Source organism: Delphinus delphis, chromosome 10, assembly GCF_949987515.2.
Source record: "Delphinus delphis chromosome 10, mDelDel1.2, whole genome shotgun sequence".
Taxonomy (NCBI): domain Eukaryota; kingdom Metazoa; phylum Chordata; class Mammalia; order Artiodactyla; family Delphinidae; genus Delphinus; species Delphinus delphis.
The window spans coordinates 65731577-65746722 of record NC_082692.2 but is presented as its reverse complement, the minus strand read 5'-3'; the positions used below and the strand labels follow the sequence as shown (position 1 = coordinate 65746722).

Below are 15146 nucleotides of genomic sequence, written 5' to 3'. Positions count from 1 at the left end.
AGAAAGTAGAATGGCTGTTGCCACGGGTGGGGAAGGAGGGAATGGGAAGTTATTATTTAATGGGTTGAGAGTTTCAGTTTAGGAGGATGAAGTTCTGGAGATGAATGGTGGTGATGGTGGCACAACAATGTGAATGTCTTTAATGCTACTGAACCGTACATTTAAAGATGTTAAAATGGTAAATTTCATTTTATGCATATTTTATCACAATAAAAAAAAGGACCGAAATTCTGATACATGCTACAACCTAGATGAATGTTGAAAAGGTATGCTAAGTGAAATAAATGAGACACAAAAGGGCAAATACTTTATAATTCCACCTACATTAGGTACCTAGAATAGGGAAAGTCATAGAGACAAAATAGAATAGAAGCTCCAGGGAAACAGGGGATCTAAGATTGTTGAAGAGTTACTTTTCAATGGATACAGTATTTCTCTTTGGGATAAAGAAAAAGTTCTGGAAATAGTGGTGATGGTTACACAATATTGTGAATGTACTTAATGCCACCGAATTGTACATTTAAAAATGGTTAAAACCACAATTTTAAAAAATATCTACTTCTATTTTAATAAGAGTTAAAAAAAAATCAGGAATGGATGTTGAATTTCATCAAATGCCTTTTGGTATCTATTTGAAGATACCACTTACTTAAGAATCTGGCCCTGGTTTCTGTACCTAGTACGTATAACACAGCCAATAAATGTTCACTGAATGAAAAAAAAAAACCCACAATTACCTACTACTTTACACCCTCTAGGATGGATATAATTTGAAAAAAAAAAAAAAGGAAAACCAGTTTGGCCATGATATGGAGATCACTTCTGTACATTGCTTGTGGAAAATAGCTTTTTGGTCTGTCAAAAAATTAAACATAGAATTACCATGTGACCCAGCAATTCTACTCCTAGACATATACCCCAAAGAATTGAAAACAAGTACTCAAATACTTGTCCAAGAACAATCGTAGTAGCACAATTCATAATATCCAAAAGGCATAAACAACTCAAATGTCAACAGGTGACTGGATAACAAATTGTGATATATGCCTCTGATGGAATATTATTCAGCCATAAAAAGGAATGATGTACCGATACATGCTACAATTTGGATTAACCTCAAAAAGATTAAGTGAAGGAAAACAGATACCAAAGGTCACATTTTGTATGATTCCTTTTATATAAAATATCCAGAATGGGCAAATGCCTAGCGACAGAAAGCATATAAGTGTTTGCCAGGGGGTGAGATGTGGGATGTGGGATGGGTAGCAATTATTTAACATGGTTGTGGTGTTTTTCAGTGGGTGATGAAGTCTTGAAACTAGAGAGAGATTGTGGTTGCACAACATAGTCAATACACTAAATGCCACTACATTGTATACTTTAAAATGGTTATTTTAATTTTGTATGGATTTTACCTCAATTTTAAAAAAAGAATTTATGATAGCACCTGGTTTAGCTATTGTGGACTTTTGTGGGGAGCTGTGGTCCATCCTCTAAAGAACTGGCCCCAAGTTCCTAAGAAGGCAGAAGGGGACATCTGTGGGTGAAGGGTACACAGGATCTCTCCTTTCTATTTTTGCAGCTTCCTCTGAGTCTATAATTATTTCAAAATAAAAGTTTAAATGACAAATAAGGACACGTGATCATGGCTGCCCCATGCCTCCCACTCTCAGGGCTGGCACTCAGAGACTGAGAACCCTCTTTGAGTCCTGGCACTCATCAGTGAGAGATCCTGACAGGCCACCTAGAGCTGCCGACTGTCCTGACCAGGCAGCTGTGGGCAGAGGGGAATCCCTGATCCCTGAGGAGATGGCGCAGGGGCACACAGGTGCTCTCAAAGATGTTAGGCTCCACCCCAAGTCTGTAGTTTAAACCCTGGATGTGGGACAACATAATCCATAAGCTCTCACAGCCTCTGGGATGGGACTGGCTCTGCCCTCTAGGGTCTCTAAGTCTCTGTGTGTGGTTAGGAGACCAGGTGAGTGCTCAGGACAAGGGAGTTCCCACTGGTACTCTGTGGGCAGGAAGCCCATCCAGGCAGGGGCCCCTGAGGGGGATAGGGGCCTGAGGTTCAGGACATCTAGGGAGCTACAGGAGACCGCATGGATCCCTCCTATGGCCCTGCCCCCTCCCTCAAGAGAAATACCTGCTCTCCCAGAGGGGGAACAGATCCAGGAATTCTGTCTTACCTTACCAGTGCCCTAGAGCTGCCAGAACTCTTCCTTGCCTGGCTAGGCTGTGCTGGACAGGCTGGAGGCAGGACCAGGAGCCTGCTCAGTCTAGTTTCACTTTCACTTTTGCTTTCCCCCCCGAAATGACAGAGGAACCAGGAAGAAAGCTGTGACTAGCAGTGTCCTTCACTCCTTAGCCTTAGTGCCTGTTTGCACTGGCTCCTGCTGGCACTACCTGCCACGCAGAGACCCTATCTGTAAGCGCTGCAGCCTGTTTTCCGGCCCCAGGCCTCAGGATGGATGTCTTGGAGACCTCCAAGTTGCTGGATGAAGAGCTATACTCGCGGCAGCTGTGAGGCCCGAGGTGGGGAGGAGAGCGGGGTGGCCTTCTGACTTCTGATCTCCAATCGCCTGCCCTCTTACTTCCCACCCACAGGTATGTGCTGGGCTTGCCAGCCATGCAGAGGATTCAGAGAGCCAAGGTGCTACTGTCAGGCCTGCAGGGCGTGGGGGCTGAGGTGGCCAAAAACCTGGTCCTGATGGGCGTGGGCAGCCTCACTCTTCATGATCCCCACCCTACCTGTTGGTCTGACCTGTCTGCCCAGGTGAGGGTCCTGGGGGGCTATGGGTTTCCAGACCATAGCCCTTGGGGAGAGGGCCCAAGAGAAAACTCCTTGCTAAAGCCAGACTGGGTCTCTCTTTAGTTCTTCCTCTCAGAGCAGGACTTGGGAAGGAGCAGGGCTGAGGCATCTCAAGAACTTCTGGCTAAGCTCAATGGAGCTGTTCAGGTGTGCGTCCACACAGGTGACATCACCGAGGACCTGCTGCTGGACTTCCAGGTGCCCTCCCAGCCCTACTCTCCAGGCCAGCCCAGTGTCCCCCTCCAGCCTTTAGCAGCAGGGTGGGCTTGAAGTGGTTCTGGCCCTGCTGATCATGAGGTCCACCCAGGTGGTGGTGCTGACTGCCTCGGAGCTACAGGAGCAGCTGAAGGTGGGCACCATCTGCCATAAACACGGAGTCTGCTTTTTGGTGGCTGACACCCGAGGCCTCGTGGGGTGAGATGGCTTACCTAGCCTGCCACATCACAGGCAGCAACTGGTCCCAGTGCTGTCCCCAGCTCCAGGCTTGCTCCAGATCCCCTCCACCCAACCTCAGGCCTGTCCCGGCATCCCCTCTTGATTATACAGTCCCCAGTCCCATTTGTGTGCTTCCTCTACCCCAGCCTCCAGACTTGATCCAGTAAATCCTTCAAGCCTCTCCCAGCATTCTTTTCCCGATTCCTCTGGGCTTGCCCTAGTGTACGTCACCCTTCACCACAAATGTGGCAGTTAACAACTGAGCCATCTCAGTGACCCCTCCCACCCCACCACAGGCAGTTGTTCTGTGACTTTGGTGAGGACTTCACTGTGCAGGACCCTACAGAGGCAGAACCCTTGGTGGCTGCCATCCAGCACATCTCCCAGGTGGGTGCTAATGTGGGGGGTGCTCACCTACTAAGGAGGGGCTGCCAGAGCCTGTGGAAAGCAGGGACAGGCAGCCCTGAGCAAGCCACCTCTTATCCAGGGCTCCCCTGGCATTCTCACTCTGAGAGAAGAGGCTGATGCCCACCGCTTCAACAATGGGGATTTGGTGACTTTCTCAGGCATTGAGGGCATGGTGGAGCTCAACGGCTGTGCTCCTCGGCCTCTCCACGTGCAGAGTTAAGTCAACCCCACTCCAACTCCAGGCTCAGTGCCCAGGTCCCCACTGGGGGTGGACACAGCCTGGTCCTTGGAGATAAGTTCTCCCTTCCCCTTCCTCAGGGTGGAGCAACATCAAGAATGTAGATGCAAGACAGGATGGGGTGTGGGGAACTACTCAGGTTCAGAGGGCATACTGACCAGGCTCAATCTCCCCCAGGAGATGGGACCTTGGAGATTGGGGACACAACAACTTTCTCTCATTACTTGCGTGGTGGGGCTGTCACTGAGGTCAAGAGACCCAAGACTGTGAGCCACGTGAGTTCAAGTGCATCTGAGGTTGGGGAGCTTGGGCACCTCGAGGGACCCACAGTGTTCTGGACATGAATGTGAACCGAGTGCCCCCTGCAGGAGCCCCTGGACACAGCCCTGTTTCAGCCCCGTGTTGTGGCCCAGAGTCCCCAGGAAGTTCACCGTGCCCACTGCCTGCATCAGGCCTTCCACGCACTGCACAAGTTTCAGCAGCTCCATGGCCGCCCTCCTAAGCCCTGGGATCCTGTGAGTGGCCCCGATGCCCCTCCCTCCAGCCTCTGTCTTAACGGGGCCTCACCTACCAGGAGGCAACAATGACTGTCTTACAGATCCAAGACTGAATCCAGAAGCAGTTCCCCGCTCATATAAAGGAGATGGTACACAGTATCTGTAGACCAGAGGCTGGGTCCATGAAAGGGCCAAGCACAAAGCCTGGGGACCCATGCTACTCCTAACCCCTAAGATCTGGCCTGGAAGGTGCCTCCAGGTTGGGGAAGCCTCCAGGGCCATTGTCTGGCACCGGGCATCCACTAGTGGGACCCTCCCACTCAGTCTTCTGCTTCCTCTTCTGTGGAACAGGGTGGATGGCTGCCTGAAGGTTTCAAATGGGGAGTGGAGCTCAAGCTGGGGCTGCTTTACCGACGGAGTTCTACCCGATAGGTTGATGCAGAGATGGTGGTGGACCTAGCCCAGGCCCTGGAATCACTGAAGGGGACAGAAGGAGAGCCTTTGGAAGAGCAGCTGGATAAGGCTCTGGTGCGGAGAGTTGCCCTGAGCAGTGCTGGTGGCTTGAGCCCCATGGCAGCTGTGCTGGGTGCAGTGGCTGCTCAGGAAGTGCTGAAGGTGGGTACAGGTAGAGGCAGGGCGGGGCTGGGAAGGGTGCAGAGGTCGGTGTGGGTGCCACAGGGTGCCCAACACCAGATAGTGACCCTGGGGGTTTCACCAACCTGGGTGCAGCCCTCAGCCAGGATCTGAGGGGATTAGGAGGTGGGAAGAGTCCCCAGACTGAAGTGCTGACTTCTAGGCAGTCTCCAAGAAGTTTATGCCCCTGGACCAGTGGCTGTACTTTGATGCCCTTGATTGCCTTCCAGAAGATGAGGAGCCCTTTCCCAATCCTGAGGACTATGCACCGGTGAGAACCTGGGGTAGGGGTGCAAGCCTTATCCAAACTCAGGACTGGGGGGAAAGAGGAAGCACGGTCCCGAGATCCTGACCTGGAAAACTGGGTGCAGGAGGGAGATGCAGCACAGGCCAGTGGCCATCACTGACCCCTGTCTGTGTCCCCTAGAGAGACTGCCGCTATGACGGGCAAATTGCAGTGTTTGGGGCTGGTTTTCAGGAGAAGCTGAGCCACCAGCGCTACCTCCTGGTGAGCTATGTCGTGAGGTTGGGAGTATGTGGAAGGGCAAGTCCTGGCCCTCTGGCTAAGGTTGCTCCTGCTGGCAGGTGGGTGCTGGCGCTATCGGCTGTGAGCTGCTCAAAGGCTTTGCCCTAGTGGGCCTGGGTGCTGGCGGCAGTGGGGGCGTGACTGTTGCTGACATGGACCATGTGGAGCGCTCCAACCTCAGCCGGCAGTTTCTCTTCAGGCCTCAGGACTTTGGTGTGAGTGCTGACCTAGCCCCACACCCGTGTCCTGGACTGTCCTCCCACAATGCGACCCTTCCCCCACCCAACGTCTTCCTGCTTTCTTCTCAGAGGCCAAAGGCGGAGGTGGCTGCAGAGGCCGCTCGCCGCCTGAACTCAGACTTGCAGGTGACCCCGCTCACCTACCAGCTGGATCTTACTACAGAGCACATCTATGGGGACAACTTCTTCTCCAGTGTGGATGGCGTGGCTGCTGCCCTGGACAGTTTCCAGGCCCGTGAGTGCTCAAGCCTAGAACTCACCCTTTGTCTGAGGCTGTGCCAGCCCCACTTCTGACCCTCTGCCCCCTTCGCTAGGGCGCTATGTGGCTGCTCGCTGCACCCACTATCTGAAGCCACTACTGGAGGCGGGCACAAAGGGCACCTTGGGCAGTGCTTGTGTGTTCATACCACACGTGACTGAGGACTACAGAGCCCCCGCCTCCGCTGCAGCTTCTGAGGATGCCTCCTACCCTGTCTGCACCGTGCGGCACTTCCCCAGCACAACCGAGCACACCTTGCAGGTGAGAAGAACCCCAGAGACTCCTACCCACCTGGCTCAGTCCTCAGCTGCAGACCCCTTTGCCAACCGGCACCTCATGGTTCCTCCCTCCCCTCACAGTGGGCCCGGGATGAGTTTGAAGGACTTTTCCATCTGTCTGCCGAGACCGTCAACTGCCACCAACAGTAAGACCGCCAACAAGGGTGAATGGGAGTCCAGGCTCCCTAACACCAAGAGGCTTAGGGCTTAGCCTCAGACCTTCTCCTCTGTCCGCAGGGCACTCACGTCTCTGGCACACTTGGATGAGTCACAGGTGCTGACCGTGCAGCAGGTGGTGCTGGGTGTCCTGAGACAGCGTCCACAGACCTGGCGAGACTGCGTGCTTTGGGCCCTTGGCCAGTGGCAACTCTGCTTCCATTATGGCATCACACAGCTGCTGAGCCGCTTCCCACCCGACAAAGTGGGTGGCTAGGGGTCAGGAGGCTGAGGGCTCAGGGTGGCCCGACTGAGCCCAGCAGCCTCCATTTCCCTAGGTGCTAGAGAATGGAACTCTTTTCTGGTCGGGTCCCAAACAGTGTCCCCGGCCCTTGGAGTTTGACGCCAGCCAAGTGAGTGGAGTCCCTTGGCGGCCCTGAGATGGGAATATGGCCCCTCAGAGCGGAGATGGGCACCTCTATATTTTGTAGAGATGCACAGATGCTGAGAGGGAGAGAGCCATGTTTGTGCACATGTGGGTGTCCAAATGGGAGGCAGAAGCAGGCACTCAAAACAGATCCACAAATGGGCGGTGACCCCCACCCCATGCACCCACACAAGCTCGCTCAAGCCCATGCAGCCACCCATGCTCTTGGTCTCATTGCAGGACACGCATCTCCTCTACGTGCTGGCGGCTGCCAACCTGTATGCCCAGATGCATGGGCTGCCTGGCTCACGGGACCAGACTGCGCTCAGGCGACTGCTGAAGTTGCTGCCATTGCCTGACCCCCAGGACTTAGCCCCCATTTTTTCTAGTGACCTGGAGCTGGCTTCGGCTTATGCTGAGTTTGGTGAGGTCCCTGACCCTGGCCCCCCGTGCTGTCACCCAAAGGCCTGACCCTCCTCAGCCTGTGCTGCAGAAAGAAGACAGGGTCTGGGGGCCCTGAAGCCAACTCAATACCTCTCAGGCCCTCTGACCTTGCTTCTCTGTAGCCTTGGGTTCATCCTCTGGCCCCTCAGTAGGTCCTCTCCCTGCTGCCTACCCCACCCCCACCCCACCCCCATTCCTTTGGCAGACTCTCAGCCAAAGAAAACAAAAACAAAAAACAAACAAAAAAACACAAACCGTGGGAGCAACTAGCTGTGGCCCCCAGATGAGAACAGAGTCACATAGGTGTGCATGGGCGCACACACACACACATACACACACACAAGTGAGGGCTGGGGCTGCTAGACAGGAGACTGCACCATCCATCAAGGGGTCTCCCTGAAAGTGGTAAGTGATAGGCTTGGCAGGGACCAAGGATAGGCAGCAGGCTCCAGAGGAGCGCAGGACATGGGGACTAAGGACTGCCCCAACACCCCCTTCTCCTGACAGGCCCTGAGCAGTCGAAGCAACTGCATGAAGCCCTGGAAATCTGGACTGTGGGCCCTCCCCTGGAACCCTTGACATTTGAGAAGGTGGGAGCCCAAGTGGGGGTGAAGGGCCGGGCTAGAGAGGTTGTTGGGGAAGGTCAAGAGCTAAGAAGGTAGCTTTGAAGCCCCTTGGCCTGAGTTTTCCTCCCAGAAGGACCCCAGAAGCAGCTCAGCTTCCCCGAGCCTCAGCCTCCTTATCTGTTAAGTGGGGAGATATAAGCATCCACCCCACCGAATTGCGTGAAGAGCTGTGCAGTGGCACAGGGTCGGCCAAGGTGAGGGGCACTGGGACAATGCTAATTACTACTGTGCCTTGGGCCTCACAGGACAATGATTTCCATGTGGATTTTGTGGCGGCAGCGGCGAGCCTGCGAGCTCAGAATTATGGGATCCCACCAGCCGACCGCACCAAGGTACCCTGCCCCTTGGGGCTCAGGCCTGGAGGTGGGGGTCAAACCCTAGCCTTATGCCTTGGGCCCAGACCAAATCTCCTGTCCTTGGCAGACGAAGCGAATTGTGGGCCAGATTACCCCAGCCATTGCCACTACTACGGCAGCTGTGGCTGGCCTGGTGGGCCTGGAGCTGTATAAGGTGGTGGGCAGCCCACGGCCCCGCAGTGCCTTTCGCCACAGCTACCTGAACCTGGCTGAAAACTACTTTAGCCGCTGGGTACCTCACGCCCCAGCCATCCAGAAGGTGAGCCCTTGACACCCCACCCATACCAGACCTGAGTTTTCCCTGCACCTACCCAAACAGGCCCTACTTCAGCTTCAGGCTCTGATCAGGACCCAGACTCTGGGGGAGTCATCAAGACTCCCTCCAGTCGCCTCCCTGCTGCAAAGCCAGGCTGGGACCTGTCAGACACAGGAAGCAGCCGTCAGCCACCCCCACCCCCCAACAGTCAGGGTCTGGGGGAGCTGCAGCTTTAACTCATTAGTGGAGCCAGACATCCCCCGCAGTTCCCTCCTTCCCAGAAGTGCCCCTGAGGGGGAGAGGGGACTAGGGCCCTAGCCCCAAACAGAGCCTAATATCGGCCTGCAAAGCATGGGGATCCTGGCCCGCCCCCTCGACCTGAGTTAAAGGGCACTGAGCTCACCACCACGGGTGTGGGGTGTGCAGCCCTGTGGGGATGTGTGCATTCATGTCACAGGTGTGAGTGCACACTGGTCTGGGCATCCCTGGCCCTGTGGTGTGTGGGCATGGAGGGAGCATGCTTGCACATCTGTGTGCCAGATGGGACTGCAGGGCTCTTTCACAATGTGGACTTGCGTGTGTGTGCATGTGAGTACACATGTGGGCTTGTGTACATGTGTGTTCCTTCAAGTGTAGGGCTATGAATGCCCCTGGCTGTGTGCCCAGGCTCTGCAATAGTTGGCATTTCCTTAGGGCAGAGGAGAGGGTACAGAGAGAATTCCCTCACCACGGGAGAGGGGAGAGGTCATGGGCCAGCACTGGGCTTTTGCTGAGCAGCCCTGGGGTCCCTCAGGGCACAGCACACAGAGCCCCTTTGTGAGGGGCCCCTCCTCTAGCTAGAACACAAGCTGCCTTTGTCCATGGAGGAGGGGGAGGGGAAGGGTCCCCCATCTCACCTCTGGCCTCGTCTCAGCTTGACCCCACTGTGTTTTCTGGGGAGCTGGCAGAACTCCTCCTGTCTTGGTGCCTGGCTGCCTGCCACCCTTATGCCCTCAGCTCTGGGTACCAGAACCCCAAGACTCCAGAAATAAGGAAGGAACAAAGGGACAGGAAGAGGAGTCCTCTGTGGACTGTGTTCCTGCTAGAGTCACTGTGCCTCTTGCCATGTGTCCATGAGTAGTCCAAGGCCCTGGTGGTAAAGGATTAGGGGACAGGATTTACCCCACCCCCAGCATCCAGCCTTGCATTTGAGGAACAAGCAGTTTTATCAGAGACTGCAGCAGCCCTGCTCCCGCTTCCTCAGGAAGCATTGCTCCCCCCAACAACACACACACACACACACACACACACACACACACACACACACACACACACACGACTGTGTGATGGATCGCCTGTTTCCCTCTGTGGGGGCCCCGTATCCCCATTTCCTGTGCTGGCCCCAGCATGGGCGGGGAGGGTGTTGAGATTCTGGGCCCAGATCCCACCTTCCACCCCCACCCACTGGCTTCTCCTTCCTGCCTCTAGTCCAGCTCCTCCCCTAGGAAAGGGGCCATAAGCTATTGGTAACTGGGGTAGGGGGAGGGTGTGTGTGTAAGAAGCTTCTCACTCCTCCCCACTACCGCCCCCCAGTTCCATCACTGGAAGTGGACCTGTTGGGACCGCCTGGAAGTGCCTGCTGGGCAGCCCGAGAGGACCCTGGAGTCACTGCTGGCCCATGTCCAGGTGTGCCCCATTCCTGCCCTTCCCCCAGGCCTGGCCCAGCCTGGCCCAGCTGGCACCTAACCTGTCTCTCTCTAGAAACTAAATGGGCTGAGGGTGAGGATGCTGCTGCACGGGAAGGCCCTACTCTACTCGGCAGGATGGTCTCCTGAAAAGCAGGACCAGCACCTGTCCCGCAGGTGAGCCCACACCTGGCTTTAACCTCATTCTGTCCCTGGAGGTTGGAGGTGGGGGACAAGCAGCCTTTCCTCTTCCCAATCCCATTTGGGCCCCTCACACCTTCCTGAAGTTTTCTTTTGCCAAATGGAGCCAGCAAATGGGCTGGGGGCGGGGTGAGGGCCAAGAGCCTGAGGAGGGGCCTCTAGGAGCTGCCTGCTTGGCCAGCCCCACCAGCTCACGCCCTGCTCAGCTCCCCTTTCACGGCCCACTCCCAGAGGACTCACAGCTTCCTGCCTCCTGCCCACCCCGCCAGCCGCTCTTAAAATAGTTTCAGATGTTTCCTGTCTTGGGCTGCTCCTGCTCCTGGCTTGGGCTCCTTATGGCCCGCCAACACCCTATAGTCCATGCCAGGACACTCTCTGCCTGCCACTGCTCACCTACCCAATCTCCCCACCCCTCTTCCCCCCATGCCACCAGGGTGACGGATCTGGTGCTGGAGGTGACACGCCAGGTGCCTAAGCCTGGGCAGCGGGTGCTGGTATTGGAGCTCAGCTATGAGGGTGAGAAGGAGGACGTTACCTTCCCACCCTTGCACTACAAGCTGTGACAAGGCAGCAGCCCCACCACCCAGTTCTGTTGAGCCATGCATCCCAAGCCTACAGTAGGCGCTTAATAAATGCTTGTTGAAGGAAGGTGTAAGTGGACAGGATGGATGATGGAACACGGGGCAGACACATGGGGTGTGACACGGACATGACAGGGACCCCTGCAGGGAGGGAAAAGGCTCTTTAGATTCGCCTGCCTGAGTTGTGCCTTGCAGGACTGAGGCTGCCTCCTGGAGCCTCAGGGGTATGGAACCAGGACAGTGCAGAGAAAGGCCTTTATTGTCCCAGGCTGGAGGGCAGGGTCAGAGGTAGCTGACAACATCATTGCAGATGATGGGCTGGCGACTGCGGCAACTCATGAGGGCTGCAAAGCGTGAGACATCTGCAGGCAGTTCGGGTTCCGGGCGAGGTGGGCATGACAGTCGCTTTCCTGCCACTGCTGCCCGGCGTGCCCTGGCCAGCTGGCGCCGCAGCTGCTCAGAGAGGCCAAGCAGGAACTGGGGGGGCCGAGCACGGGCACGGGGCCCACCCCCATTGTCCCCCTCACCTGCTGCCTCGGGCAGCTCCATCCAGTTGTGCACCAAGTCAGCAAAACAGTTGTCTCCCAGCACCAGGGGCTGGCGACTACGACCTCTGCTAAGTAGGGCTGCTGTCCAGTCCTCAGCTTCCAGCCCCTGCCAGTGCTCCAGGCAGGCGTCTGGGGTGGACTTGGGCCGTGGTCGGTGGGCAGGTGGTACACTGGCCGCAGGAGCTCTGCCAGGCAGGGGGATGCCACTGGCCGAGAGGCGCTGTCTACGGGGGGGCCATGCTGAGGGTGCTGGATGCTGGAGTACAGGCAGCTCTTCCTCTCTCCATGTGCTGCCTGACACCTCTGAGAAGCCAGAGTCCCAGTCTAGGGCATGCTCCCTGGGGCCTCCCAAGGCTGCACCCCTGTCTCCTGTCACCACAGCTTCTTCCTCCTCTTCCTCCACACCACAGGCTGAGTCCTCTTCCAAGGCATCTGAGGCCCTGAGCCGGTGCTTGAGCCGCATGCCTGGGCCAGGTTTGGGGGGTTCTGGAAGGGGGCCAGGCATTGGGGGTGAGTCTGTGTCCCGGCCACACAGCTGTGGAAGAAGAGAGGGCAGAAGTCGAAGGAGCAGTGCTTGTCACCCCTGTCTGCCTGGTCAGGCCAATTCCAAAACAGAAGGCCCAGGAGGGCTGGATTGGCCTGCAGGCCTAGGCAGCAAAGCCTCTAGTGGGCACAGGGCCGGCATGGGGCGTTGGCACACGAAGCTCGTGTGGCTCCCATCGGCCGACCTGGTGGCAGTCCGGCAGGCTGCAGCACGCAGCGCCGGGCAAGTCGGTACCCGCCACCAGGGCGGGAGGCAGGGTTGCGGGCCTGCATTGGGAAATAAGTCCTGCTCAGGGCTGGGGGGGGCATCCTGTGACTCTTGAGGGATTCAGCTCCCCAAAGCCCGCAGCGTCTTTCAGAGAAGAATAGAGCACCTGCCAGGTGGGGTATAGAGGACAGAGGTACAGGCCAGCCTGGAATAGGGGGCATCCATAGCAGCGCCACACCTCTTTAGTCCCTCACAGCCCCCTGCTCCGCCCCACAAGAAGTTTCTCCCACCAACTTCCTCCGCCGCGCCGGCAGCACGGCCAGCTGGGCGGCTGTTACTTGATGCCCAGCACAGCTTCCAACCGTCCGAAACCCGACGCGGGCCATCTGGGTCATCTGCGTCGCCCCGCCCCCATCCTGTCTTGGATGGGCACTCGGGAGAGCCCCCCACCCGAGTGCCGTTCGGGCAGGAAGGCAGCCGAGCACCCCACACACGTCCTCACAAGCCACACCCGCTCCCAAGCCTCACCAGTTCCCAGCGGAGCTGGCCCAGGAAACTGTCAAGCCGAGCACTGTGCATGCCCGTTCCGGAGCCCCCGCCAGGCCTGCCAGTTCCTCTTCGAACTCCAGCCAGAGGGATGCGGAGAGGGCCCCGCGGGCCGTCCAGCGGCGCCCTTACCCTCCGCCTGGCTCCGCGGCTCCTCCCTCTCCCTAGCTCCCGCCGTCGCTGCCGCCCCAACATCTGGCAGCCCCGGCCCCGCCCCTAGCGCCGCAGCCAATGGGGCTGGGGCGGGGCTGATGTGGCCCCGCCCCCCGGACTCTGCCGGGTGGGTGAGCCGGACACCCACTACCAACTCCACAGCAGCGCTGGGGGGAGGGGCGGGACTATAGCTGGAAGCTGGGCCGCGTCCGGCCCCTGACTACCCGGGCCGTTGAGCTGACTCCGGGTTCGCTGCATGACCCAGGACAAGTCGCTGCCTTGCGGTAGCCTCAGCTTCCCCATTTTTCCCAGGATAGAGTTGTGGTCCCTCCCGCGCGGGTTCCCCGGCTGCGCCCTTGGGCGGGCAGAGCGCCCCCAACCGTCGGATTCGGCACTGATGTGGCCCACTCGCGGTTCGACCCACTGAATCCGCTCCTGTAGCCGGCCTTGACAGTCCCTGGAAGTCATGGGAGGGGTCCGGCCCCTCAGAGGACTCCGGGAACGCCGAACCTCTTTGCAGCACCGGGGAGGAGCCTCGGCCAAGGCCCAGACCCCGCCCTATCTGCCCCTCATCTCGGCCTAGCTAAGCAGGGCTGCCCTCTAGTGGGCAGCGCCTGGTTAGCTGCGATTCCCGCGGCGACACTCCCATCCCCTCTGCCCCAGACCACATGCGGGCTGAGTACAAGGGGCTACGGCGGGGCTCTCTGACGCACCTTCCCTGAGCCCGCTCCATAGTCGGAGGCTAGGTTCAAGGACACAGACTAACTGGAGACAAACTAGACAAGTCTGTAGACAGAAAAATACCAGGGAATGAGGGCAACGGGCCAGGTAGGGAGAGGGGACTCTCAGAGGAGGTGGCATTCTGTATGGGATCTGGATGAGCCATCAAGGGGAGATCAAGAAGAGGGGCATTCTAGGTGGTGGGATCAGCCAGGTACAGGCCCTGAGAGGACAGGAGCTAGACAGGACATAACATAAAGAAGACTTAGATATCTCTGATGGTGGTAGTTGGGGGAGTGAAGAGGTCAGCAAAACCAGGCTCCTAGCAGTCTTAGAAAGGAATAAGGGGTTTTGTTCTTGGTGTGATGGGGAGCAATGGGGGCTTTTGAGCATCACCTGGGCTGCAAAGAAAGGGGTCCCTTGGGGGAATGTTTTGGAGTTAAAAATCAAGCCTTGTTGATGCATGAGTATGGGAAGAGAAAGAGAAGCATGAAGCATGACTCCTAGATTTCTGGCCTGAACAACTGATTGGATGGAATGGCCATGAATCAATCCAAGCAAGACTGGAGAAGAGTGGGCTTGGAGACGAAAATCAAATGATCATTTGTGGACATGTGACCCTTAAGGTGCCTGTGAGGCATCTAAGAGGAGATGCGGGGTCAGCCACTGGGTGTGTGACTCTGCTGCCTGGGAGAGAGATCAGGACTGAAGCTTTGGATCTGGGAGGCAAAGTGAGTGGATGGTATTTTTTCTTTTTTTCCAAAAGAGAAGTCATTAATTAAGCAATGCTTTTATTTTTATTTTCACTTATATATTTTTTGAATTTTATTTATTTTTTTATACAGCAGGTTCTTATTAGTTATCTACTTTATACATATTAGTGTATATGTATCAATCCCAATTTCCCAATTCATCCCATCCCCCCACCCCCACCCCACCACTTTCCCCCCTTGGTGTCCATATGTTTGTTCTCTACCTCTGTGTCTCCATTTCTGCCCTGCAAACTGGTTCATCTGTACCATTTTTCTAGGTTCCCCATATATGTGTTAATACACGATATTTGTTTTTCTCTTTCTGACTTACTTCACTCCGTATGAGAGTCTCTAGATCCATCCATGTCTCTACAAATGACCCAAATTCATTTCTTTTTATGGCTGAGTAGTATTCCATTGTATGTATGTACCACGTCATCTTTATCCATTCATCTGTCGATGGGCATTTAGGTTGCTTCCATGACCTGGCTATTGTAAATGGTGCTGCAATGAACATTGGGGTGCATGTGTCTTTTTGAATTATGGTTTTCTCTGGGTATATGCCCAGTAGTGGGATTGCTGGGTCATACGGTAATTCTATTTTTAGTTTTTTAAGGAACCTCCATACTGTTGTCCATAG

The 15146-nt window shown here is 56.0% G+C and overlaps 2 protein-coding genes across 2 annotated transcripts; one reads left to right on the top strand and one right to left on the bottom strand.

The window, feature by feature from the left end:
* The first annotated feature begins 2333 nt into the window (after positions 1-2333).
* Positions 2334-11218, top strand: UBA7 (ubiquitin like modifier activating enzyme 7). The gene is made up of 24 exons (XM_060022522.1): positions 2334-2523; positions 2608-2776; positions 2876-3010; positions 3120-3226; positions 3544-3634; positions 3735-3870; positions 4071-4168; positions 4262-4408; positions 4823-5005; positions 5187-5294; positions 5451-5531; positions 5609-5764; positions 5858-6023; positions 6103-6308; positions 6407-6471; positions 6563-6746; positions 6820-6894; positions 7149-7332; positions 7860-7942; positions 8224-8310; positions 8402-8593; positions 10163-10255; positions 10331-10431; positions 10889-11218. Exons 1-24 carry the CDS (start codon positions 2468-2470, stop codon positions 11016-11018), a joined length of 3033 nt encoding a protein of 1010 aa, XP_059878505.1. The 5' UTR covers positions 2334-2467; the 3' UTR covers positions 11019-11218.
* On the bottom strand, positions 11188-13360 carry INKA1 (inka box actin regulator 1). Its single transcript, XM_060022523.2, has 2 exons — positions 12864-13360; positions 11188-12119 (listed from the first exon to the last, which is right to left on the bottom strand). The coding sequence occupies exons 1-2, from the start codon at positions 13074-13076 to the stop codon at positions 11319-11321; spliced, it is 1014 nt and encodes a 337-aa protein (XP_059878506.1). The 5' UTR covers positions 13077-13360; the 3' UTR covers positions 11188-11318.
* Between the last annotated feature and the right edge of the window lie 1786 nt (positions 13361-15146).

Bases quoted from the DNA above. Each gene is read 5' to 3' on its own strand.
- UBA7 (XM_060022522.1), top strand. From the start codon at position 2,468: ATGGATGTCTTGGAGACCTCCAAGTTGCTGGATGAAGAGCTATACTCG. The intron at 3,871-4,070 runs GTTAAGTCAACC...AATCTCCCCCAG, and splicing joins TCGGCCTCTCCACGTGCAGA to GAGATGGGACCTTGGAGATT. The intron at 5,295-5,450 runs GTGAGAACCTGG...TGTGTCCCCTAG, and splicing joins ATCCTGAGGACTATGCACCG to AGAGACTGCCGCTATGACGG.
- INKA1 (XM_060022523.2), bottom strand. From the start codon at position 13,076: ATGTTGGGGCGGCAGCGACGGCGGGAGCTAGGGAGAGGGAGGAGCCGC. The intron at 12,120-12,863 runs GTGAGGCTTGGG...CTTCTTCCACAG, and splicing joins GCCAGCTCCGCTGGGAACTG to CTGTGTGGCCGGGACACAGA.